The following is a 25,832-nucleotide window of genomic DNA, read 5'->3' on the forward strand; positions in this document are numbered from 1 at the left end:
GCTGCAGACCACGCGTTCTAGGGTGTAGTGGCCCTCCCCTTCGAAAGATGAACCAATCACCACCTCGAACCGCGTTGTTATAGAAACTCTTATCACCACCCCCTTTTCCTCCCAGCAAGCAGCGCGCCCGGCCCGGCCTCGTCCCTTTTGTGCCATCCGGGTCTATCGCGCGAGGTATTTAGTCTGTGGCGAAGCTTCGGGGAGGCCGGTATTGTTGAGCGCGGGAGGTGGAGGCGCCGCGTTAGCGGCCGCGAGTCTGAACATGGCGGTAGGTGCTAAGCCGAGCGTGAACCCGGGTTGTGTGTGTACTTCTTTACTAAGATCGTGGGGACGGCTCTCGGGGCTGTTCTCCGCGCTGATGTGTGGACAAAATGGCGCCGTGGCCGCCTTCTGCGCTCGCCATCATGGCTTCCTGCTGCAGGGAGGGGGAGGTAAGGCTGTGTGGATGGGGGTGGGGAGCCGCAGGGAATGCCTTTTTTTTCCAGAACTTTATCACTTCCCAAGCGCTTACTCCTATAGAAGCCTACTGTTTGTTTCTCTCACCCTGGGCAGTGACTGGTGTTAGGTTATTTTAGGGCTTGTGGGTTTATGCTTCCAGTGGACAACAGCGATTGAAAAGAAAAAAAGCCCGAAAGTCCTTCTGTGAAGTCTAGGGTCAAAAAGGCAGTGACTTGTGAGGTAATGTATGGGGAGACTGCAGTCTAAGAGCTGTTTTATGCGTCCCCTCTGTGAGATGGGGGTACTTGGATCATTTCGCACAGTCTCAACCTTAGTTCATTCCCCCCCCTATGGACCTGGAGCAAAAGAGTAAAAATTCGACTGGCTTAGGTTTTGGAAATACCTAGTTTCTCCGTATTTGTGCCTCCAAAACAGTTACCATTGTTGAGAACCGCGGGCCGTGTTTAAGACCCTTCGTTGACCCAGATAATAACTAGAGAACCTAAATAACCTGAACAGTAAATCTGCCCTAAGTAGACTATGCCCATTTCTGATGAATCATGCTATTGTTATGATTGCTTTTTTTCTAATTACCCAAAGAAAATACTTTTGTAAGCATTATGTATTTCTTACTATTGACCAAAAAGTTATGTTTAAATAAGGATTACTTTTCCTAGTAATTGGAACATCTGAAATTAGGAATGTGTGCAGTGGTATTCCACACCTTACTGCCCTCTCTGTATCTAATTGAATTTAGAATAATTTTATAAGGTTTCAAAAGTTTTTAGGCTTTTTAAATTTTGAACTGGTATTTTTCTTCATTTGAATAGTGTCTTGTGCCTCTTTAGCATACTTCAAGAATTGTACTGTTTTCTTGGAGTTCCAGTATTCTGAAAAGGGAAATCAGTTCAAGCATTTGTTTCTGCAGTGCCCTGCCATAAAAAGACAGTCCCCTAGAGAGGTAGCCTAGAATTGGATCCACTGCTTACCAAGATGTAAATGGTAGGAAACTGGTGACTTTCTGATCAACGAATTGAAAAAAGCAGAAGGCAGTTTGTAGTGCATGTTTATATAGTTCTTCTAAATTGAAAAAAACTTAGAATTTTTAAATAATTTTTTTTTCTGTGTGTCTCCATTTTACTAGTAAGTATTAGAAAAATAAAAGTTGTGTGGGCTATTACCACCTATCTTTTTTTTCATATATGTTGATTTTGTTCTATAGAGTGCTTTGCACTTAAATGATTGCAGATACCTTGTGTGACACAATGGTTTCTCCATTGCTGGCTTCTGTGCCTGTTCAAAATAAACATTGACTGGAGACTTTACTGCCTGAGCTAAGTGCAGGTTTTTCCATAAAGTCTTCCATTTTTGTCTTGGTTTTCTACAAAAGTGAATGATCCCAGCAACGGAGAGACTGAGGCACAGGAGATTGAAAAGTTAGAGGACAGCTGGGGTACACAGCCACCATTTCAAAACTTTGGCCAGGGGAGGCATGTCTGTAATTCAAACTTGAAATGCTTTTATTTTACCATAGCTGAAATATTTCAGGTTGTACAAGCACTTACCAAGACCTGCCTGAAATAGTCCTCAAGGATAGTGAGAGCAAGAATGAAAGTGTTGTGAATCACTATCACACTTATTGGTATGATATGGCATCATGTATTAGTAGACAGCAAAGACAAGAGATTACAATATTTTAGCTGGATGTCACCTATAAAGTGAGAAGATTGAACTTGATTCTGAAGTGTGAAAGGCTTGCAGCACAAAATTACTCCAGAAGTCACCTGTTGTGGAGAAAGCTGTGTTCTTATGCTGGGATGGGAGCTCCCCTGTGGTTGGTTGCTTCCTTTATCTTTCTTACTGCCCTTTTTGACCCACAGTTGGAATTTTAGCACATATTTATGCATTGCAGCCCAAATTGTCAATCTGTCTTTTCTCTTGTAGAATTTTTTATTTATTTATTTTTTTTTTGCAATTTTGGCATGTTTTGTATGCCTAGTAAATACTTGTTGAACTAATACAGCTTACTTATTTTACTACTTTCTGGACTAATCTTCCTTAGTGAAGTTGATCATAATTCTTCCTGCTGAAGAGTAGTCCAGCTTTTCCAGTCCAGATTTCCTAGATGTACTGAGAAGTTGGTACACTGTGTGTAAAGGAGTAGGTGGGGAATATTTTTGGTTTTAGCTGGATGTGGTGACACATGCCCTTAATCCCAGCACTCCGGAGGCAGAGGCAGATGGATCTCTGAGTTCAAGGCCAGCCTGGTCTGCATATGGAGTTCCAGGCCAGCTGGGGCTACAGGGAGACCCTGTCTCAAAAAGATCCCCCCAAAAATGTTGGGGTTTTTTTTGTTTGTTTGTTTTATGGGTGGTATGCAGGCTTTCATAAATCATGATAAAAATGATTTATAAGGGTGGGCGTGGTGGTGCATGCCTTTAATCCCAGCACTTGGGAGGCAGAGGCAGGAGGATCTCTGTGAGTTCAAGGCCAGGCTGGTCTACGTGGTGTGTTCCAGGACAGCTGGGGCTACAGGGAGACCCTGTCTCAAAAAGACCAAAAAAAAAAAAAAAAAAAGATTTTTAAGGCTGGGCGTGGTGGCGCACGCCTTCAATCCCAGCACTTGGGAAGCAGAGGCATATGGAGCTCTGTGAATTTGAGGCCAGCCTGGTCTACATAGCAAGTTCCAGGTCAGCTGGGTCTACAGGGAGACCCTGTCTCAAAAAGACAGAAAAAAAGATTTTTGGCTCAAGAGCCAAGTCATAAGCTCCGCAAGTGTACGTACGGGCTTGTGGGCTTGCTTTCCTCTTACCTGTTTTTTTTTTTTTTCAAATTTATGTAAGTGTTTTGCCTGCATGTATGTAAGTGCTCCATGCTTGCAGCGCCCATGGGGGCCAGAAGAGAGGATGTCAGGTCCTCTGGAATTAAGAGTTGCTGTTAGCTGCCATGTGGGTGCTGGGAACTGAACCAGGGTCCTCTGCAAGAGCAACAAGTACTCAACCACCACTGAGCCATCTCCAGCCCTGAAATCAATTTCTTCAATAGTACTATTGTTACTAGTTATTTGGACCATACAGATAGCAGAGTCACAGAAAAAGGTTTAGTTGTTGGGGATTTTTCGTTTTTTAGTCCTTGTGATTTAAGACAGAGCTTCATACATGGCTAGGTAAACCCTTCTATTACTGACTTATCTACTCATTCAAAAAATACCTTTGGGGGGCTCTTATAACTGAAATTCATTTCATAAGCATTTGCAGAATATAGGCAGCCCTTTATAAACTAGAAAATGGCTAATACTTAAATGAAGAAATTTAACCTTAGCTGTAAGTCAGGTCTCTCTAGGAAAGTATATCACTTTTCTTTGAGTTTGTGAGAGCTGGGATCTAGTGCAGTGTAAAAACAAGCATGAGGCCTTAGGTTAAGTCCTTAGCATTGGAAAATAAATTTTATATTGTAATAATTGTCTATAAAATGGTTTGAAGTAGAAATGATGTCTCCATAGCCTAGAGCATACCTAAGACCTCAGTGTCAAGGGGCTGTTTTCATTTAAAGAAGGTTAATTAGGTTCCTGGCTAAAGTGATTTTTCTGCTTATTCTTTTATAATATTTAAATGTCTTTAAATTTTTAATGGTTCGTGCTCTCTTTTTATTTTTTTTCTTTAGCTTTTTGTCTTTTTGAGACAGAGTCTCCCTATGGCCCCAGCTGGCCTGGAACTCTATGTATACCAGGCTAGGCTCGATCTACCTGTCTCTGCCCTCCTGAGATCAAGGGTGTACACCACCACACCCACCATTAAGTACCCTTTTAAAATATTTTTTTATTATTTTTATTATATGTGTATGAGTATATTGCCTGCATGTATCTGAGCACACCCGTGTCGTGCAGTGCCGTGGAGGCCAGAAGAGTGCTTCGGATTCCCCTGGAATTGGAGGTAAGGACGGTTCATAGCCACCATGTGGGTGCTGGGAATCGAACCCGGGCCCTCTGCAAAAGCAGTTAGTGCTCTTAACTGCTGAGCCATCTCTCCGGCCCCCTTAAGTACCCTTTTAATGAGAATGAGCCCCAGTTTGATTACCAGTAAAGTTAGCACTTTGGGTTCACAAATCTAAAATGGTTTGTAGTTTCTTTGTTTACCAGGAATGCTTGGAGCTAAGTCTTTCACTCCTGTGACTATACTTCATGTTCATCTATTTGGAAATCAGCCATATTTTGGTTTGAGTTTTCTTTTCTGGCAAAGCTCAACTGTCTCCATTCCTTACCTTTTAAGAACTTTGATCTTGGAGCTGGGGAGATGGCTCAACAGTTAAGAGCACTGGCTGTTCTTGCTCAGGTTCTGTTCCCAGCACCCACATGGCAGTTAACAACCATCCAGAACTCCCAGTTACAGAGAATCCAACACCCTCACCTGGCAGACACTTGACACTGCATGTATGCAAGCAAAACAGTCATACACATAAAATAAAAGTAAATGAAACTTTTTCACTCTTTTGGGTTTTTTGCTTTGTGAGACAGGGTTAACCTGGAGCTCACTGTCAACCAGGCTGTCCTTGAAGTCACAGAGAGAGCCAATTCTGTGTTCTAAGATTGAAGACATGTTCCACCGTGCCCAGCCTAACTTTGAACATTTTTCTTTTATCTTTTTTAGGCTACTGATACAGAGCGGGATGGACTAGCCCCAGAAAAGACATCACCAGATAGAGAAAAGAGAAAAGAGCAGTCAGATGTTTCTCCTAGAGCCTCAAAGCATCATTATTCAAGATCACGGTCAAGGTCAAGAGAAAGAAAACGAAAGTCAGGTAAGACAAAAATGTGATAAAATATAGTCTGGATTTATTTAATGTGGGTGCTGGGAATCGAACCCGGGCCCTCTGCAAAAGCAGTTAGTGCTCTTAACTGCTGAGCCATCTCTCCGGCCCCCTTAAGTACCCTTTTAATGAGAATGAGCCCCAGTTTGATTACCAGTAAAGTTAGCACTTTGGGTTCACAAATCTAAAATGGTTTGTAGTTTCTTTGTTTACCAGGAATGCTTGGAGCTAAGTCTTTCACTCCTGTGACTATACTTCATGTTCATCTATTTGGAAATCAGCCATATTTTGGTTTGAGTTTTCTTTTCTGGCAAAGCTCAACTGTCTCCATTCCTTACCTTTTAAGAACTTTGATCTTGGAGCTGGGGAGATGGCTCAACAGTTAAGAGCACTGGCTGTTCTTGCTCAGGTTCTGTTCCCAGCACCCACATGGCAGTTAACAACCATCCAGAACTCCCAGTTACAGAGAATCCAACACCCTCACCTGGCAGACACTTGACACTGCATGTATGCAAGCAAAACAGTCATACACATAAAATAAAAGTAAATGAAACTTTTTCACTCTTTTGGGTTTTTTGCTTTGTGAGACAGGGTTAACCTGGAGCTCACTGTCAACCAGGCTGTCCTTGAAGTCACAGAGAGAGCCAATTCTGTGTTCTAAGATTGAAGACATGTTCCACCGTGCCCAGCCTAACTTTGAACATTTTTCTTTTATCTTTTTTAGGCTACTGATACAGAGCGGGATGGACTAGCCCCAGAAAAGACATCACCAGATAGAGAAAAGAGAAAAGAGCAGTCAGATGTTTCTCCTAGAGCCTCAAAGCATCATTATTCAAGATCACGGTCAAGGTCAAGAGAAAGAAAACGAAAGTCAGGTAAGACAAAAATGTGATAAAATATAGTCTGGATTTATTTAATATGTTTTAATTTTGTTAGTTTTACCTAAGTGTTAACACTTGTGTTGGATAGTTTTGTTTTTTATTTTGTTTTGTTCTTTTTGTTTTTGTTTTTGTTTTTCAATACTACAGGTAGAACCAAGGGCCTTGCATGTGCTGTGTAAATAGTCCTCTGCCTTTGAATTATATAGCCCAAGCCTTGGGTTATAATATTTCTGAAGCAAGCTTGATGTTTCCAAATGCTCATCAGTATTTGTGTACTATTTCAAAAAGATTAAACCAACCAGGCAATGGTGGCACACATCTTTAATCCCAGTACTTGGGAGGCAGAGGCAGGCAGATCTCTGAGTGAGTTCCAGACCAGCTGGGGCTACAGAGAGACCCAGTCTCAAAAAGACCAAAGAAAAGATTAAACCAGCTGGACATGTCACACACCCCCAGCACTCAAGGGAAAAAGAAAGAAGCATGGAAAGTATAATGCTTTGCTATTTAAAGAAAATCAAGGCTGGGGTTGGTTTTAGTGGTAGAGTGCCTGGCATGCATAATAAGGACCTAAAATTTCAAAGTAAACAAAGAAATGAACAAATAGAAGAGAAATAGAATAGCAGCTAGCTTAAAAAGTGTGACGAGTTCAGCCATTTATCTTTTGTGTCTATAGATAATTCTCAACCCAAAAAAATTTTAAGGGGCTGGAGAGATGGCTCAGCAGTTAAGAGCACTAACTGCTCTTGCAGAGGACCCGGGTTTGATTCCCAGGGGAATCTGAAGCCGCCTGACCTTGAGGCACTGTGTGACATGGGTGCACCCAAATACATGCAGGTAGCTGGGCATGGTGGCGCACACAGGTGGATCTCTACGTTCTAGGACAGCTGGGGCTACAGGGAGGCCCTGTCTCAAAAAGACGGGAAAAAAAAAAACAAAAAAAAAAACATGCAGGCAATACACTCATACACATAAAATAAAAATAACAAAATTTTTAGCCAGATGTGGTAGCGCACGCCTTTAATCCCAGCACTCGGGAGGCAGAGGCAGGTGGATCTCTATGAGTTCAAGGCCAGCCTGGTCTACGTAGTGAGTTCCAGGGCAACTGGAGCTACAGAGAGGACCCTGTCTCAAAAAGACCAAAAAAAAAAAAAAAATGTGTGTATGAGTGCTTTGCCTGCATGTATGTAAATGCACCTATGGAGGTCAGAAGAGGGTATCGGATCCCATGGGATCTGGAGTTGCTGATACTTGTAGCTGCCATGTGGGTGCTGGGCTAGAGCAGCCAGTATACTCTTAATGATTGAGTCACCTCTCCAGCACCACATCCAGTCACCCCTCCCCCCCTTTTTTGTTTGTTTGTTTGTTTTGATGTGTTTTGAGACCTCGAACTATAGCCCTAGCTAGCAGGGAACACTATGTAGACCTGGAACTTAGATATCTGCCTGCTGCCAGTGCTGGGATTAAAGGTGTGTACCACCACACCTGGTCAAACAAAATTTTTTTTTAATCTTTGTTTGAATTTGTTGAGTATTATGACCAGCATTTAATTGGAAATTTTCAAGCCTGGTGTGACAGTGCCCACCTATAATCCCAGTATTTGAGAGATGAAGGGAGGAGGATCAGGAATTCAAGGCCAGCCTGAGATAGATGAAACCTTGTCTCAAAAAACAAAAAGAGGGGGTTGTGAGGGATGGCTCAGTGGTTAAGAGTACTGGCTGCTCTTGGAAAAGACCTGGGTTCCATTCCCAGCACTCACATGGCAGCTAAAAGCTGTCCACAGTTCCAATTCCAGGTGATCTGGTGCCTTCTAGCTTCTGCAGGCATTGCACGGCACAGTTGCACTTATACACCAGCAGGCAATACATTCAACACATAAGTAAAATTTTAAATTAAAACAAAAAGAATGAGAGAATGAAATTTTCCAGCTAATAGCATCCTCTTGACTATATATAACATGTCATATATAACTTGGCCTAATTGTTTTTTCAAGATAGGATCTCCCTAACCCAGACTAGCCTTCTGAGTGCTGGTTTAGAGGTGTGTAAGTTTATTTAATACACAGCAAACTTGGCAGTAGAGCAGAAGAACTAGCTGCCTGATACGACTGAAGACCAGTGATTTGATTTGGGTTTGCGGTATATGGTCCATGTGCATGCGGGCATGCATGTAGAGGCCAGAGATTGATTTCAGGTATCTTTATCACTATCCACTCTTTGAAACGGGGTCTCACTGAACCTGAAGCTTATCATTTTAGCTAGACTGGCTGGCCAGTGAATTCTAGGGATCCTTCTGTCTCCTCCCAAACTCAGCCATCATATCTAGCTTTTATGTAGGTTCTAAAGATCCAATCTCAAGTCCTCATGCTCATACAATAAGCACTTTACCTACAGAGCCATTTCTCCAGCCCCTGGTTTTGTTTCTGGTTTTCTGAAACAGAATGATTTTCTCCGGTGGGATTACAAAGTCCTGTACCTGCTTTATGCATTCCAGGGTAGGGGGCTGGCAAATCCAGGGCTTTGGATGCTAGGCAAACAATTTATTGACCAAGTTATATCCCTACCCCTATTTAGGTTTTTAAAACAGTCTCCAGTATCTCAAGGCCGGGTGTGGTAGCACAGAGTTCGAGGCCAGCTGGAGTCTCCTGTATCTCCAAGAATGACCTGGAATTCCTGATCTCCTGCCCTGCCTCTCATTGCTAGGATTATAGGTTTTTGTTTTCTCTTGTTTACCTCTAATAAAAGCATCATAAGTTTACCGTGGACTAGAAAACAATGTGTAGTCAGAATGTTTTATCTTTATCTTAATAATAAGAATCGGCCAACAAGATGGTTTAATGGGTGAAGGCATTTAATACACAAGCCTAACAACATGAGTTCAATCCGCTAACCCACATAAAGGGGAAAGAAGAGAACCGAAAGTTTTCTTCTAACCTGTACACATGAACCACACCGATACACAGAAATTTTTAACATAGTAAAAATGGTTGGGTATGTTAGCACACACCTTTGTTAATCCCAGCCATGGTGACGTTGTGAGACACTGTTTCAAAAATTTTTTTAATGTTTTATTATTTTTATTTTATGTGTATGAATGTTATACCTGCATGTAGATAAGTGTACTCATGTTGTGCAATGCCCGAGGAGGACAGAAAAGGCTGTCTGAACTCCTGGAACTGGAGTTACAGACAGTTGTTAGCTGCCATGTGGGTACTGGGATTCGAACCCAGGTCTTCTGACCTGGGGTTAAGAATAGTCAGTGTTCTTAACTGCTGAGACATCTCTCCAGCCCCATTGTCTCAAAATTTTAAGAAACTAAGAATCTGTGACTAAAAGACAGTATAGTCATTGGAAGATGGGTGATTTAATTAGACTTGTAACCTAGACTGAAAATTGGGGAGGCAGTTTTGTTTTGCTTTTTTTTATTTGTTTGTTTGTTTTTTAATCCAGGGACATGTTAGATAAATGCTCTATTACTGACCTGCATCTCCAGCCCAGGAATTTGTGGGGGTTCTGTTGTTGCATTGTTATAATTTGCAGTTAGATGTTTGTGTGTCTTTATTGTGAGTTTTTGTGTGTTCACAGATAATGAAGGAAGAAAACACAGGAGCCGGAGCAGAAGCAAAGAGGTAATTAACACTTTGTAGTGAATAGGTACTTTAAAATTCTTGTTAAGTGTCTGATAGAAATGTTTGTGACTATATGCCTTTATCAAGGTAAGTGCCAAAACTTGAAATTTAAAAGGTTAATTGGGTTATAAAATAAGCATGATTTGGATTCATCATTTTTCAAGAGGATAGTTGTTTATATAAAAATTACCTTCAAAGGCTATTAACTTTATTATATTGTGAAAATACTCACAATAATTTCATATGAAGAATATAACTGGTTTTTTTAGGCCTGTGATACAGAGCTTCCATTAACCTGAGGTCCCAGGTCTCCTTATCCTTGACAGCAGCTCAGGATTTTTAAATAACAGTCATCTTTAAGTATTGATGCTATTTGTGGGCTACTTTTTCTCTGTGAAAAAAATGAGTTTTCTTTAGTAAAACTACTTTATCCCTAAATACTATTGAATTTTGAAATAAAAATGTGAGGAACAGTTGGAAAGGTGACATTGACAACAGAGCTTTAGGAAAAATAAAGGTAGCAGCTATATTGCAGAGAAGTTACCTGCCTCACCCACATAAGAAAATAAGGAATGAACTAGCCAGAACAGCAGTGTCAACAGTTAGAAGGGAGAAGAACTGTAAGGGGGCTGGGCAAGGGACTCCGAAAACATGTGGGCAGGGACTTCACCTCTTCCCTAATGGAAGCTCTGTTAGATTTTTAATTTAGGAGATTTTTTTTGTGAAAATGACTATTTTGTTTAGCTCACATGATAACATTTCTATAATAAATCATACTCAGCGTGCTAATGCGCGAAGAGACTGAACTGAAGACGCTGCAGACTCAGATAGCAAAATAATAAGCCTACTTCATGATAAGGTAACTATTAGTCATTCAAACTCCTATTTAAATATATCTTAAATCAGTTAAGGGTTTTAATGTTTTTTTTTTTATAAAATTAGTAATGTTTTGTGTGAAAGCTGGTTTAAAATAAACTCTTAAAGCTTTTGGAAGATTAACCCAGTATACCACTATATGGCAAAGTTGAGAAAATTTCCTTTTCTAAGGTCATATAGAGAACTGGCCGTGAAACTAAAAGTTTAGCTGTGTCTCCAGGTCTCTTTATTTTTCTACAAAACAGAAATTCACTGATCATTTTTCAAATGTATCGTTGTGCATGTTCCCAAATGGTTGACTACACTCTTGTTTTTGTTTCTTAAAATATTTAAGTTAACCCTGATTCAAAAGAAATACGCTGTGGCTTATTGTGGGAAAAATAAATGTTGTATTGTGGTGGGCTGGGTATCAGAGGATGGGGTCCAGGACCATTTGAGCTGCTATGTAGCTTTCTATCTTTAGAGCTTGGTTTATATGAAATAAGAGAATTGAATTCAAGGATTGGAGTTTCTCTGTAAATTTAAATTTTAATTATCCTTTGGTATTTGAGATGTTTAAGCTTTAAATACAATGTGGGTTTCACAAATCAGCATGTTGAAATATGTATTTTATACTTTCAACTTAGGTGTTCAATGGTAGGGTAGAGATTTGATTATACAGTTAATTTTAGCCAAGAACCTTAAGTGTGTATGTTACTGAAGCAGTGGTTTTAATCTTTCAAAGTATAAGGGAAGTACGTATTTTATGATGGTAATAGGAACTGGGTTACTTTTTTTTTCTTCTTAATTAAAATAAGTAGTTGTTTTTAGCCCTAGAATTCTAAGTCTTCTGGGATTAATAGATTCACTGTGTATAGACATTGAAAGAAAAATTATGATGTCTTTTAGAGAGGATGTGGCAGGGAGCATAGTATAAAGGTTTTCACCTTTATACTATGCACATTGTTTGCTATTCTGCATAATTTGAAATTACAAAAAGTATTAATCTTTAGTAAAATTATACTTTACTACTTTGACGTGTTTGTTCATGTCCGAATCTCTTTCTGTCTTTTTTTTTTTTTTTTTTTTTTTTTTGCCATTACTGGGGATTGAACCTAGGGGTCTCATGCATGTTAGTAAAGTGCTCTGCCACTGAGCTACATCCCTCAGGTCCATTATTTTTTAAACCTAATAGTATGTAGCCTGGATTTGATGTATTTATAAATATGTATATGTCTATATATTGATCTGTATTTTTTTAGATAAGCAGGAATACCTACTTCAGTACCTACTTTCAAAGTCATTTTTTATTGTATTTTAAATATTTTAGGAAACAAACGACAATTTTGTGTTTTTATAAAGAAAAATTGTAATTATGTATGCAGCATTTAGATTATGATATGAAACTAGATCTTTTTTTATTTGCCACACACTCCTAAGGTTACTAATGTTGCATCACAACCTTTTTGTTTACTGATACCCATACTAACTCTTTTTGTTGCACTATTTTCCTGAAAGAACCCACTTCTTCTTAAAACAGGCAAGAAGACATGAATCCAAAGACAAATCCTCTAAGAGACACAAGTCTGAGGAACATAATGACAAAGAGCATTCTTCTGATAAAGGAAGGGAGCGACTGAATTCATCTGAAAATGGTGAGGACAGACACAAGCGTAAAGAACGAAAATCATCACGAGGCAGAAGTCACTCAAGATCCAGATCACGTGAACGGTAACTGATTTTGGTGTTGTGGTTAGTGCCTTCTAGTAGCTTTAACTTAAATACAAGTTATACTGTAAATACAGGTAGTGCAGGTTAGCCCAGCACTATACCCATAAGAGTCTTAGGGAAATTTGTAATTACTACGTAGATGTATTCCTCTACTGACTAATAGCTAAAATCTTTGGGGGATCTTGGTAGTACAGTGCTTACCTGTCCTGTACAAAGCCCTGGGAATCAGTCCCCAGCACTGAAAGAACAAAGGCTTTTAGGACTTTACTTTCTAGTAAATCCAAAAGTGGTTTCCAAGACTAGGTGATAAAAGGTACTTAAAACATTTAATTAATGGCTGCCTTTCCTTAACTTAACTTTTCTTGAAATGAAAAGGTCATATTGTTAAACTTTATAGATATTTTAAGCCAATAACTATTTGTTAGGATTTATGTAGAATTTGTTTCTTCTTTAAACTCTGATCTACATTTTCTTTCACTGTGTATAAAAAAGGTGGTTAATTTTTGAGACAGGGTCTCACTCTAGCCCACACTGTCCTGGAACTTACCATTTAACTTAAACTGGCTTCAAATTGGTGGGAATACCTCTTAGCTCAGTTTTCTAAGAGCTAGGATTAAAGGCATGCTGTACTACCAGGCCCAGATAATACTGTTTTGTAGATGAGTTTTTAGTTAGATAAGGTCTTGACATGTAGATCAGGCAGGCCACTAACTTGTAGTGATCCCCCTGTATCTTGTCTCCTTAGTGCTGGCATTATATGTGTGCAGTACCACACCAAACTTAGAACTGTGCGTGTGTTTGTTTTACTCCACTTTGATTTCATTTTTTTTTCATTGTTTCCAAAATAAAATCTTCAGTTATTCAAAATAGCACTGTGTTAATATTTAGACATAATAAAGATGCTTTTGAAAAACAGGGTCATGGTTCAAATATGTGAGGTGGGTTTTTGTTTTGTTTTTTTTTTTGCTGGGGGTTGGGGTGGGGAGGGGTTTGAGACAAGGTTTCACAGAGATCCCTCTGTGTCTGCCTCCCAGGGGCAGGGATTAAAGGCATGCACCATACTTGGCAGGATGTATGGTGTTATAAACAAGATCCATTTTCCTTTTTTTTTTTTTTTTTTTTTTTAATCTGTGTGAGTGTATTGCCTGCATGTATGTGAGTGCACCCGTGTTGCACAATGCTGCAAAGGTCAGAAGAGAGCTTTGGATTCCTCTGGAACTGGAGTTAAAGACAGTTCATAGCTGCCATGTGGGTGCTGGGAATTGAACCCAGGCCCTCTGCAAGAGCAGTCAGTGCTCTTAACTGCCGAGCCATCTCTCCAGCCCCTTTGTTGTTTTTTTAAAACAAACTCTGGCAAGTTTTTAATTAAAGAAAATTTTCTGTGATTTACTTTTGGCAGTCTGCTTCGACATGCTTCTGAATCTGTGAGTGACAGCCAGTGTGCACACTAGTATCTTCTGCATGTTTGTGCCCAATTCAATATGCTGCCACTGTAGTGATGGACACCAGTTTGGGTCATCGTGGTATAGTATTATATGTCAGCAGATTTACTCAAAGCTGGTCAGTTGATGGCAAGGATGACCATTTTTGCTTTTCCCTGTCTGATCAGCTTCAGAATCTGCTTGTGCCCCAGCACATACTTTGCATTTTTCATAACAAATTGGAGCCTAGAGTTGATTGGCTCCAGAGCCATTCTCATCTTTACAGCCATCATCTTCCTGCCTTCGGTGGGGCACAACATCACACAAAGAGTGGCTGCCAACATGACTGGGGGACAAGAAAGCTCCATTTTCTATCTTATAAACAATGCAGAATAAGTTTTCACCTGTCTTTATTGTATACACTACAGATAATTTACAGGGTGTAGAACTGAAAAGACAACTGTGAACTTGGCACGCTACACATGCTGCAATCTCAAAAAGACAAAAAATGGGGGGGTGGGAACTATGTGTAACCACAGGTTTATACACTTGAGCTGGCCTGGAACTCACTCAAGAATTAGAGGCCAGAGAATCAGAAGTTCAAGGGATGCCCAGGATATGTAGCAAAGACCCTGTCATTAAAAAGCAAAAAGAGCACCAGGCCTGGTGGTGCATGCCTTTAGTCCCAGCACTTGGGAGGTAGAGGCAGGCGATGTCTGTGAGTTCCAGGCCAGCTGGTGCTACAGGGAGACTGTCTCAAAAACACAAATAAATAAATATATAAATAAATAAAATCTTGAGTGCATGCCTTTAATCCTAGCACTTGGGAGCCAGAGACAAGTGGATCTCTGTGAGTTTCAGGCCAGCTGGGGCTATAGGGAGACCCTGTCTCAAAAAGACAAAAAATGGGGGGGTGGGAATTATGTGTAACCACAGGTTTATACACTTGAATTTCAGGCGGCATCGCAGTAGAAGCAGGGAACGGAAGAAGTCTCGGTCCCGGAGTAGGGATAGAAAGAAGTCTCGATCCAGGAGCAGAGACAGGAGGAAGTCAAGATCTAGAAGCAGGGATAGAAAACGGCGCATCAGATCTCGTTCCCGTTCAAGATCCAGACACAGGCATAGGACTAGAAGCAGGAGTAGGACAAGAAGTCGAAGTCGGTAAGCATTCATTGTTCTGAATGAAGAAAAATAGGCTACTTAGAGTCTCTTTTCTGTCAGGTCCAAAATATAAAAGTTATCACAATTTATTTATTAATCTAAAATTTTTTGTTACCTCATCAGTGAAAACAAATATAGGGCCTAGGGGTGTAACTCAGTGGTAGGGGGCATGCTTTAGTATGTTAGTCTATGGGTTTTGTGCCCTCCCCACAGAAACAAAGTCATAGATAACAAAATTCTTTATTGTTGTTGTTTTATTATTTTTATGTGTAGGCATGTATTGCTTGCATGTATGTAAGTGCACCTTTGTCCGGTAATGCCCGAGGAAGACAAAAGAGGTGGTCAGATCCCCTGGAACTAGAGTTAATGGACAGTTGTTAGCTGCCACGTGGGTGCTAGGCTTCAACCCGGATCTTCTGCAAGAACAGGCAGTGTTCTTAACTGCTGAGCCATTTCTCCAGCCCCGGATAACAACATTCTTAGGAAGTCAATCTGATGTTTAGTCTAAATTCATTCTGTTTGTTTTATGGTCACAAGAGCTAATATTGGTGGTTGACATGCTATACATTACAGTTTGTGTGTTTGCACAAATGGAAAGGCCAAAGGAAGGCAACAGGGGTCTTTACTTTTCTACTTACATTTTGATACTAGGTCTTTGAGCCTGAAGCTCACCATTTTAGCTGGACTGGTTGGCTAGCAAGCTCTTGGGATCTTCTCTGTCCTATTGTTTTTGTCTGCCATCCAGACTTGCCCCACCACCACCCCCAAAAGCTGAGTTAACAACCATGCCCAGATTTTTAAGTTTGGATTTGAACTCAGGTCAACTTGATTTCACAGCAGGTGCTCTTGACTGCTAACCAGCCAGCTCACACTGCTCTACCCTGCCCCAGTTTGATTTTTTTTTTTTTAATTTGTGTGTGTGTGTTTTGGGGTGTGGTGTTTTTGTTGGTTTGGTTGGGGGGTGGGGTTGGTCGTTTTTGAGACAGGGTCTTCCTATAGCCCCAGAGCTGTCCTGGAACTCACTGTGTAGCCCAAGCTGGCCTTGAACTCACAGAGATCCGCCTGCTTCTGCCTCATGGGTGCTGGGATTAAAGGCGTGCACCACCACACCCGGCTTTATTATTTTTATTTTATGTGTATGAGTGTATTGCCTGCATGTATGTGAGTGCACCTGTGTCGTGTAGTGCTGCAGAGGTCAGAAGAGGGCTTTGGATTCCCCTGGAACTGGAGTTAAGGACGGTTCGTAGCCGCCATGTGGGTGCTAGGAATTGAACCCGGGTCCTCTGTAAGAGTAGTCAGTGCTCTTAACCGCTGAGCCATCTCTCCAGCCCCATCCCATTTTGATTTTTAATTTATAATTACCATTTTACTCATTTGGTTTCAGTCTGTATTTTTTAATTGTCTCTTTCGAAGCAGTTCAGTTGACTGGTGTTTCTTGTTTGGGTCCTACCCAGTGACTTTTTACTAAGATTTATGTGTCTTTGTGTTCCACATAAATGAATGTGGAAGCCAGAAGAGGACATCAGATCCTCTGGATCTGGGTTTACATACAGGCAGCTGTGAGCACCCAACATGGGTGCTGGAAACCCAACTTGGGTCATCTGGCAAAGCAGCAAGCACTCTTTAACCACTGAGCCCTCTCTCCAGCCCCATGCATGAATTTTTTGCATTTCATTTTGCTGTTTCAGGCATTTTAGTGTTCTGTTTTGTGAGTTTGGTTTTTTGTTGTTGTTTTTAACGTGTTTTGCCTGCAATGGCTTAGAGGCTAGAAGAGGGTATTGAATCTCCTGGAACTGGAGTTAAGGATGATTGATTGTTAACTGGAAACTGAACGTGGGTCCTCTGCAAGAGCATCTAGGGCTCTTAACCACTGAGCCATCTCTCTAGCTCCCATAACTATTTTCGAAGGCATTACAAATTCAGTTCAAAATACTCGGATTACTCTGCTGATTTCCCTTTTGTATACATACTAACAGAGAATAACCAGTGTATGAGATTAGTCTTTGCATTGTTGTACAACACAAAAATCTGGAAATGGCCTGTGATTCCAGTGTATCTAGGTGTAATAGCATGTTTAGCCACGTATAACTTGTAATAATTATGAAAGATGTATCATTTGATTTTGGTTGAACTGTGTAAATAAAATTGATTTTTATTAAAGAACTGGATGGCCATACTGAGACATGTAAAATACTATTTATTGCAGAGATAGAAAGAAGAGAATAGAAAAACCAAGAAGATTTAGCAGAAGCCTAAGCCGGACTCCTAGTCCACCTCCCTTCAGAGGCAGAAACACAGCAATGGATGCACAAGAGGCTTTAGCTAGGAGGTGTGTACATTATTTCAATTAATTTATTTTCCCTTTTCAACTTTACATAGTCAACTGTGTAGACACAGTGAATGCTTGTAGCACATTTGTGATGCAGAACTGTGCGAGTAACATTTGGTAGTGGTGATATGTTGGGTTGGGTTGGGTTGGGTTTTTTTGAGACAGGGTCTCCTGGTAGTCCCAGCTGGCCTGGAACTCATTCTGTACAGACTGGCCTGAAGTCTCTGAGATCTGCCTGCCTCTACTTCCCAAGTGCTGGGACTAAAGGTGTGCATCACCACACCCAGCCTGTTGTTTTTTAATCCTTAAGATGGTTGAATATTTGAACAACTAGGAAGATTGAGAAGTTTTTACCTTTGTGATTAATTAAACTGATTCAGTTTTTTTCCCCCATGAAAGAAATTAGTTTCTTGGTATTTGAAAATGTCTTTAAAATCTGGTTCAAGAACTGTTCGTTTTATATATATCTGCAGTGGCTTTGCCTTTACTTTTTCTCTTTTCCTCAAGAAAACAAAATTCTGAACACTAAGAGTTTTGTCAGTAGTTTTTAGTTTTAAGGTGACAACTAATATACCCTGTAAGCCAATTTCTTAACTTGCAAAGAGAACATTGTACTTTTCTAAGTTTTCTGTTTCAATGATGGTCGATTATGAGACCACATTAGAGCAAGACTGTGTGACTGAAATCTGCAAATGCTTCAAAGGATGGCCTCATGGAAGGCAAAAAGTGAAACCAGACGTTTGTTTCCAATTTTTGACATTCTGAAACTCTTTGGATTGGGTTTATTTTCTTTTTTTCCTTACAAAATTGAGTTTGTATTTTGTTTTTCATTATAAAAATACAGTTAATCACAATGTAACCTGATGTGCTGCTGTCCTGTGAAGCCAGCCTGGCAGAAATGCAAGCTGAACAGCAGCAGCAAAGGTGTGAGCTCGCCCCCATCTTCATTCTATTCACCTTAGTAAATGGAGTTAGTTCTAAACCCAAAATCGTCACTTCTACAACCAATAGTAGTTAGTCTTATTTAGCTTCCAAAACTTAAAAGCAATAGAATTACAAGTCTATAATTATTTGTTCGTTATCTGACAACTATTTTCTAAGCTGTCCTAAAGTTTGCTCTTATTTGTATGCTGTCATCTATTATATTTTCCTTTTTTATTATTACTATGATGTAGGCTGGAGCCTTGCACTGGGGAGGTACAGGTAGAAAGATCAGTTCAAAGTCATTCTTGGCTACATAGGGAGTTTCAGACAAGGCTGGCCATAGGGAGGCAGGGGCAGGCAAGCCAGGTCTACATGGTAAGTTCCAGGACTGCTGGAGCTACAGGTCTCAAAAAGACCAAAAAAAAATTTTTTTTTAGGTGAAATGAACTTAAAGCAGCTTGAGGAAGAAAATCATCTGTGACATATTTTATTGTCTTAATCAGAACTGTTATTCTTAAGGAATGTGTATGTGTTCAACAAAGCAAAATAAGATTATGGGTTGTATCTATTATATGAATTTAAGTAGTTGTTAATTAAAAGCAAGTACCTGCTGAGGATGTAGCTCATTTAGTAGAGTGCTTGCTTAGCATGTGCAATCCCTGAGTACCTCAGCCTAAACCCCAGTGTAATACTGTAATCTTAGCACTTAAGAGGTAGACGTAGGAGGTCCAGAGACTAAAGGCATTCTAGCTACTTGAGTTTGAAGCCAATCTGGATTACATGAGGCCCTGTCTCAGGAGGGAAGGGAAAAAAGCCAGTTTGCTGCGCGTGTCTCAAAAATACAGCTTTTTCCTCAATCCTGGCTAGTTTTCACCACGGTTAAGACAGGATGGCATTTTAACTTAAGACTGATAAGTCAAGTGATCTTTTTAAAGAAAAGGGGTTTCTCTTTCAGGAACTGATTGGTGTTATTGTCTGCTGTATAGGAAATGGATCTGACAAATGTATCATAATTTTGTGTGACGTATAATTCAGTTTTATTTTTATTTTGTATTCGAATAAATTTATGTCACCATTTCCTTTGCTAATGATAGATTTATTGGTGGTAGTTTGTCCTTTTGGTCTAATAGATTGTAAAGATGTATTTTTATTAACTTAAATATTACAACAATCCCTTATTTGATTATAAAATTGATTGAAAGATGAGGGTCTTCCTGTGTTGTCTGTGTTGACCAGGCTCATGGCAAGCTTCCAACCAAGGGCGCCTCTTCCTATAACACCTTAAGTAGCATATGCCGTGCAACTGTTCTTTATTTCTTTGTGTCTGGTGGGGGTTTTTGTTGCTGTTGTTTTTGGTTTTGGTTTTTGAGGTAGGGTCTTCCTGGAGCACTGACTGGCCTCCATCTCACAGAGATCCACCTGCCTCCCAAACTGCCCGGCTTTTGCTTTTTGGATTTTTTTCCAAACGGGCTTTCACCATGTAATTAACTCTGCCTTAGCCTTCTGAGTCCTGGAATTTCATGCGTGTCTTGAAGCCATGCCTGGCTATGAAATTTGTAATTTTTGATCATTTATGAGTGTTTTGTCTACATATATATGTACACCACTTGCATGCCTAGTGCCCAAAGAGGCCAGAAGAGGGTGCTAATCCTTGGAACTGGAGTTAACAGTTATCTTCATGTGGGTGCTATGAACCAAGCCTGGGTCCTGTGCAAGAGCAGCAAACACTCTTTAAATACTGAGCCATCTCTCCAAGTGTATCCTAGTTTTTAAATATGCATTCAATTTAGTTGGTTGGGGGGGACTTCTGTTTTATTTAGAGGGGGAATCAATCATGATGACATACACTAGTACTGATGAGGCAGAAGTTCAAGGCCAGCCTCAGCCTCAGCTATTTTAGACCCTGTCTCCCAAACTAGATGTGGGGGGCGGGGGTTGCACACCTTTAATCCCAGGACTTGGGAGGCAGAAGTAGTCAGATCTCTCTGAGTTCAGGGACAACACAGGAAGACCCCCACCTTTGTAAAAATAAGAACAGTATTGAAATACTCATTAACTGACTATGCCTGCCTAGTCTTAACAGAAGGAATATGTTAAACAGCTCAAAGTTTTATGTAGTGTTTTGTCTCTTTACATGTATGATGATACATAATGATTGAACGTTTTAAATTGTTCTTGATAGATTGGAAAGGGCAAAGAAATTACAAGAACAACGAGAAAAGGAAATGGTTGAAAAACAAAAACAACAAGAAATGGCTGCAGGTAACTTTATCTCTCTAGACAGGCACACTACCACTGAGCTACATCCCTAGCCCCTTTGTACAATCATTGTATTTTTAAATTTTTTTTATTACACTTATATTTTTGTGTGCATATATGTGTATGTGTGCCTGCACAAGCAAGCCATAGTGCACATGTGAAGATCAAGGGACAATTTCTGGGAATCTGGGTCCTGGGGATTAAACTTGGGGATCAGGCTTGGTAGCAGGCACCTTTACCCACTGGGCCATCTTGTAGGCTCCAGTGCAGATTATTTGAGGCAGCATCTCCATAGTTCAGGCAGGCCAGGCCTGCAGTGTATGTCCTCCTATGACAACCTTCCAGTGCTAATATTTCCGGTTATCACACCCAGTTGCAGCTTCACTTTTTTTTTTTTTTGGTCTTTATGAGATAGGGTCTCCCTATAGCCCCAGCTGTCCTGGAACTCATAGACCAGGCTGGCCTTGAACTCACAGAGATCCGCCTGTCTCTGCCTCCTGAGTGCTGGGATTAAAGGTGTGTGCCACCACGCCCGGCATCATCTTTACTTTTTTCTTTGTTTTGATATGTAGGAATACTTTACCTGCATGTAGGTGCATGTGCATGCAGTGCCCCTGGAGGCCAGAAGATGGCATTGGATCCCTGGGAACTAGAGTTATAGACCCAGACTATTGTGAGCTACCATGTGGGCTGTGGGAACCACACCCAGATCCTCTGCAAGAACAACAAGTTCTCTTAACCACTGAGCCATCTCTCCAGGCCTTAACCTAATGTGGTAGTGGTGGCTGGTTTGGTATGTGTGTGTGATGGCTTGCATGCTATGATACACATGTAGAGGTCAAAGGACAACTTGTAGAGTTCTCTTTTTCAGCTGTTCATTCTGGGAATCAAATTTTTTAACCCACTGAGTCATCTAACCAACTTGTGAACAGATAATTTTGATACGTTAATAACATGTTTTTGTTTTTTGAAACAGGGTCTCCTTGTAGCCCCAGCTGGCCTAGAACTTGCTATGTAGACCAAGCTGACCTGTAACTCAATAGAGATCCGCCTCCCTCTGCCTCCAGAATGCTGGGATTCAAGGCATGCACTACTGCAGACTATAACATCTGTTCTTAATATAGCACTTAAATCACCGTAAATATCAACTATAACAAAATTTTACAGGCTGCCACTTTGTTCTAATACATAATTAAAACTTCCATAGCTGAGTTAATAGTTTAAGAACTGGAGTTTTGTTTTGGCTTTGAGACAAGGTTTCACTGTAGCCCTGGTTGAACTCATTAGACCAAGCTGGCCTCAACTCACAAAGATCTGCCTTTCCAGTGCTGGGATTAAAGCCCAGTGTAGCCATGCATGCCTGTAATCTCAGTACTGTGGAAACTAAAGCAGGAGGTACACTGCAAATTTGAGGCCAGACTGAGCTGTTATGTAGCAACATATTGTCCCAAAAATAGGTGTAGGTAAAAAAAAAAAATTTTAAGAAGGCTGTTTTCTGGCTAGACACGGTGTGTATTGGAGGCAGAGCCACCCTGATCTACATAGCTTGTTCCAGGCCAACTAGGTCTACATAGTGAGACCATACTGTCTTTAAAACCCAGAATAGGGTTTTAGAGATAACAAGCAAATGTTCATTGATGAATATATTTATAAATGCATTATGAAGTTACATTTCCCTATATTTGGTGAAAATAACCCTGTCTTTTTGCAAATTGAGAGTTTTATATATACAAGCACTGTATTTTTGAGTGAATTACGTTTTGTATCTTTAAAAATTCATTCTGGTATCCTTTTCAGCAGCTGCGGCCACTGGGGGTTCTGTTCTCAATGTTGCTGCCCTGTTGGCATCAGGAACACAGGTGACTCCACAGATTGCTATGGCAGCTCAAATGGCAGCCCTGCAAGCTAAAGCCTTGGCAGAGACCGGAATAGCTGTGCCCAGCTACTATAACCCTGCAGCTGTGAACCCAATGAAATTTGCTGAGCAAGAGAAAAAACGGAAAATGCTCTGGCAAGGCAAGAAGGAAGGGGTAAGTTTTGTTACGTGCAATCATTAGCAATTGTTTAAAACAAATTTTGGATTGAAAACTATTATTTCCAAGAATTTGAAATAGTTAAATTTGCCATAATTATTTGAAACTGAAAATGTATGCAGGTATGTCCAACAGAGGGCCTAACAAAATGATGAACTTAAAACTTTTTTACATTTTTTTTGTTTCTGTGACTTGTTTCTGTACCTTGGTAGATGAAAACATTGTGTTGGAACATCAAAAGGTTCGATGCACCTGAACCAAGTTTTGAAGAAAATTCATTGTTGTCATACATTTATAAGGGGGGAAACTATCAGTTTAGGTATTTACTGAAAGCTATATTATGAGCCAGGTATGGCTGATGACCTTGACTTGAGTTCCAGGACAACCTGGGTAACTGAGGGAAGACCCTGTCTCAACACAAACATATTATGAAGTGCTTGCTTGTATATCTTTGCTTTATAACCATGACATAAATCTTAAAATAATTATAAATTCTATTCTGCTAATCAAATATTTTTAAGTGCCATTGTTTTAACTATTTTGTGGAATTTATATCTTAATAAAATGTATTTAAATTTTGCATATTCTAAAATTCATTGCTTCTTAACAGGACAAATCTCAGTCTGCTGAAATATGGGAAAAATTGAATTTTGGAAACAAGGACCAAAATGTGAAATTTAGAAAATTAATGGGTATTAAGGTGAGTGATGCTTTCTATTAAGATCTACCCTAACTTCTGTTTTTGTATCAAAGTATTCAGTGGTATATTAGTTCTGAGTACTTTCTTGTGAATCTATTATATATGTTCTTCAGATTAATGTACAGATTTTAACTATGCCTGATAGCCATCCTTAATGTTGGACAATACAAACTTTCTTAACACATTCATTTGTTGAGATCAGTTGGTCAACTTATAATTTCAGCACTCAGAAAGCAGAAGCAGGAGGATTGCTACAAGTTTAAGGCAAATGAGACCCTGTGTCACAAAACAAGCTGGACATGGTAACACACACCTTTAATCCCAGCACTGGGGAGGCAGAGGCAGGGGGGATCTCTGATCCACACAGGATCCAGCCTGATCTGATTGCCACAGTGAGTTCCAGGCCAGTTAGAGCTATAGGGAGACCATCTCAAAAAGACTTGCCCCAACCCCACCCTACCCCACCCTCCAAAAAACCAGAACTGTTTGTAGCTCAATTGGTAGAGGGCTTACCTAGCATACTTGAGACCCTGGTACCACTTAAATTTGCTGAGGAAGTGCCAGTATACTTTTAAAAGTGTGTGATGGGACTTTCATAAGCTATAGAAAAGTGTTTTGCTGAACTATTTAAAGACCTAGAAAGGTCCACAGATGTCAGGTTTTGGTTGTTAAGGAGGCTGACAGCTGGCTCTTTAACAAAACGGAATGCATACACTTTTGCCATTAGTGCTGCTCCCTCCACCCCTGCTGTTCCTCCCCTTCGATACCTGCACAGCTCTTTTTCTGTTACTGCTGCTGGTCCTTTTTTTTTTTTTTTTTTTTTTTTTTTTTTTTGAAAAAAGGGCCCTTTTTTTTTTTTTCTTTTTTTTTTTTTTTTTTTTGTGTGGGTTGTTGGGTGGTGTACTTTTGTTTTGGGTTTTTTTTTTTTTTTGGTCTTTTGAGACAGGGTCTCCCTGTAGCCCCAGCTGTCCTAGAACTCACTATATAGAGGCTGGTCTTGAACTCACAGAGATCTGCCTGCCTCTGCCTCCCAAGTGCTGGGATTAAAGGTGTGCACCACCATGCCCAGCTACTTCTGGTCTTTTAAAAAATAGCAAGCACTCCTATTGCTGAAATACTTGTATCCCTGCTTTACTTTCTGTGTGGCATTTATATACTACTATATGTTCTTTACCACCCTCTAATAGGAAGTTAAATTTTTTGTTATATCGTTTTGTGTTCATAAATAGCTTTGCATTTAGAGATGGTTCAATAACTATCTGAATTAGCTTAAATATTTTATATCTAATATTTAGAGTGAAGATGAAGCTGGATGTAGCTCAGTTGATGAAGAAAGTTACAAGACCTTGAAGCAGCAAGAAGAAGTTTTTCGGAATCTTGATGCTCAGTATGAAATGGCACGATCACAAACCCACACACAAAGAGGAATGGGTCTGGGTTTCACATCTTCAATGCGTGGAATGGATACAGTTTAAGAAAGAAAAGATCACTTTTAAAAGTTTGGGACTTACTTCTTATTCTGATGTCAGGTTCACCAAACAGCTAGTATTCTAGCTTGCATGGGTGTTGCATTGACTTTAATTTATTGAAAAATAAGTTGGTTTTTTTTTTTGTTTTTGTTTTTTTTTTGTTTTTGTAAATATCAGATCAGTGATACTGGTGTTAGTGTTGTAATCAGGTTAAACCCACTTCCATTAAACTTGACAGGACTATAGAAGGACAATATTTTTAGTTCATGAATTCTACTTTTCAAATATATTAAAGCTTCAGGTGGGATAAAATCTCATACATAGATTTTTCTTGTGTCCACTGTCTTGTGTACTTTTGTACTTAACCTTGTACAGTTATTTTCATCTCTTGAAACATGAAAGAAATGTTAATGTAGATGTTCTATAGAAGATCTGGCCATTTGGTACATAATCCAGCACAGATAAGCTGGATAGTGATAATAAAAATGGTTTTCTCAAAACTGGTGTTAATTTAAGTTACCTGGTATTGTTTGAGTTTGTTGTATGTAGCATTGCATTTTAAAATTACAAAACACTGGCTAGAAATTCCTTTTTTTACAACAGCTATGCTATAGAATATAGGCAATGCCATGGTGAGCAAAAATGTAAAAGGAAGGTGAGAGAAGCAAATTTATTAAAGTAGTCCTGCTTTTCTATTATAAGTCAGAATTGGTATACAGCATTTGTTAATTATTCCATGTTCAAGAATAGATTAATTCATTAAGGGATGTAAGCACTTTTGTTTTAATAAAGTGCCTTATAACAAGTCCTTTGTATGCTATTTGCTCATTACCCTTTGAAGTCTTACCAAGCAGAAACTAGAATATTAGAAGGCAGCATTGTTGAGGTGAGAGTGGTAGTGTAGGCCTTGTAATCTGTGTTTGTATGACTGAAGCAGAATTGCCTGCCTGGGCTACAGAGTAGAACCCTGTCTCAAACAATTAAAAACAAAAGTAATATTCAAGACTTCACTTTTTTTTCTTTTTAATTCAAGACTTGGTTCCTGTGTGTTAGTTCCAGAGGCTTGTGCTGTTTAATAGGTGCTTATGTGTTAAAGACATGGTAATGAGGCTGGACAGTACTACTAGGTACAGTGGAAGAGCTATTAGCTAAGTTGAATAGGATTTGGAATACTAAGGGACAGTAAGATCACTTAAGAAA

General features: G+C 39.8%; 1 protein-coding gene across 4 annotated transcripts; it reads left to right on the forward strand.

The window, feature by feature from the left end:
- Positions 1-109: 109 nt before the first annotated feature.
- On the forward strand, positions 110-24,745 carry Rsrc2 (arginine and serine rich coiled-coil 2). Of its 4 annotated transcripts, none has more exons than XM_008839316.3 (10): positions 110-268; positions 5,085-5,235; positions 9,707-9,750; positions 12,146-12,336; positions 14,715-14,918; positions 17,125-17,247; positions 20,354-20,433; positions 22,228-22,460; positions 23,074-23,163; positions 24,459-24,745. In XM_008839316.3, exons 1-10 carry the CDS (start codon positions 263-265, stop codon positions 24,636-24,638), a joined length of 1,302 nt encoding a protein of 433 aa, XP_008837538.1. In that variant the 5' UTR covers positions 110-262; the 3' UTR covers positions 24,639-24,745. The 4 variants fall into 4 exon arrangements, with proteins under 4 accessions (XP_008837538.1, XP_017655217.1, XP_008837539.1 ...); XM_017799728.2 differs by having other exon boundaries at positions 22,231-22,460; XM_008839317.3 differs by lacking the exons at positions 110-268; positions 5,085-5,235 and adding exons at positions 6,022-6,119; positions 10,532-10,609 and having other exon boundaries at positions 12,124-12,336.
- Positions 24,746-25,832: the final 1,087 nt, after the last annotated feature.

This window comes from Nannospalax galili, unplaced genomic scaffold (genome assembly GCF_000622305.1).
Source record: "Nannospalax galili isolate Female #2095 unplaced genomic scaffold, S.galili_v1.0 scaffold218, whole genome shotgun sequence".
In the NCBI taxonomy this organism is placed as follows: Eukaryota; Metazoa; Chordata; class Mammalia; order Rodentia; family Spalacidae; genus Nannospalax; species Nannospalax galili.

Excerpts from the sequence above, each read along its gene's own strand:
- Rsrc2 (XM_008839316.3), top strand. Across the intron at positions 5,236-9,706 it reads AGAAAGAAAACGAAAGTCAG|ATAATGAAGGAAGAAAACAC; the intron begins GTAAGACAAAAA and ends GTGTGTTCACAG. Across the intron at positions 14,919-17,124 it reads AGGACAAGAAGTCGAAGTCG|AGATAGAAAGAAGAGAATAG; the intron begins GTAAGCATTCAT and ends TATTTATTGCAG.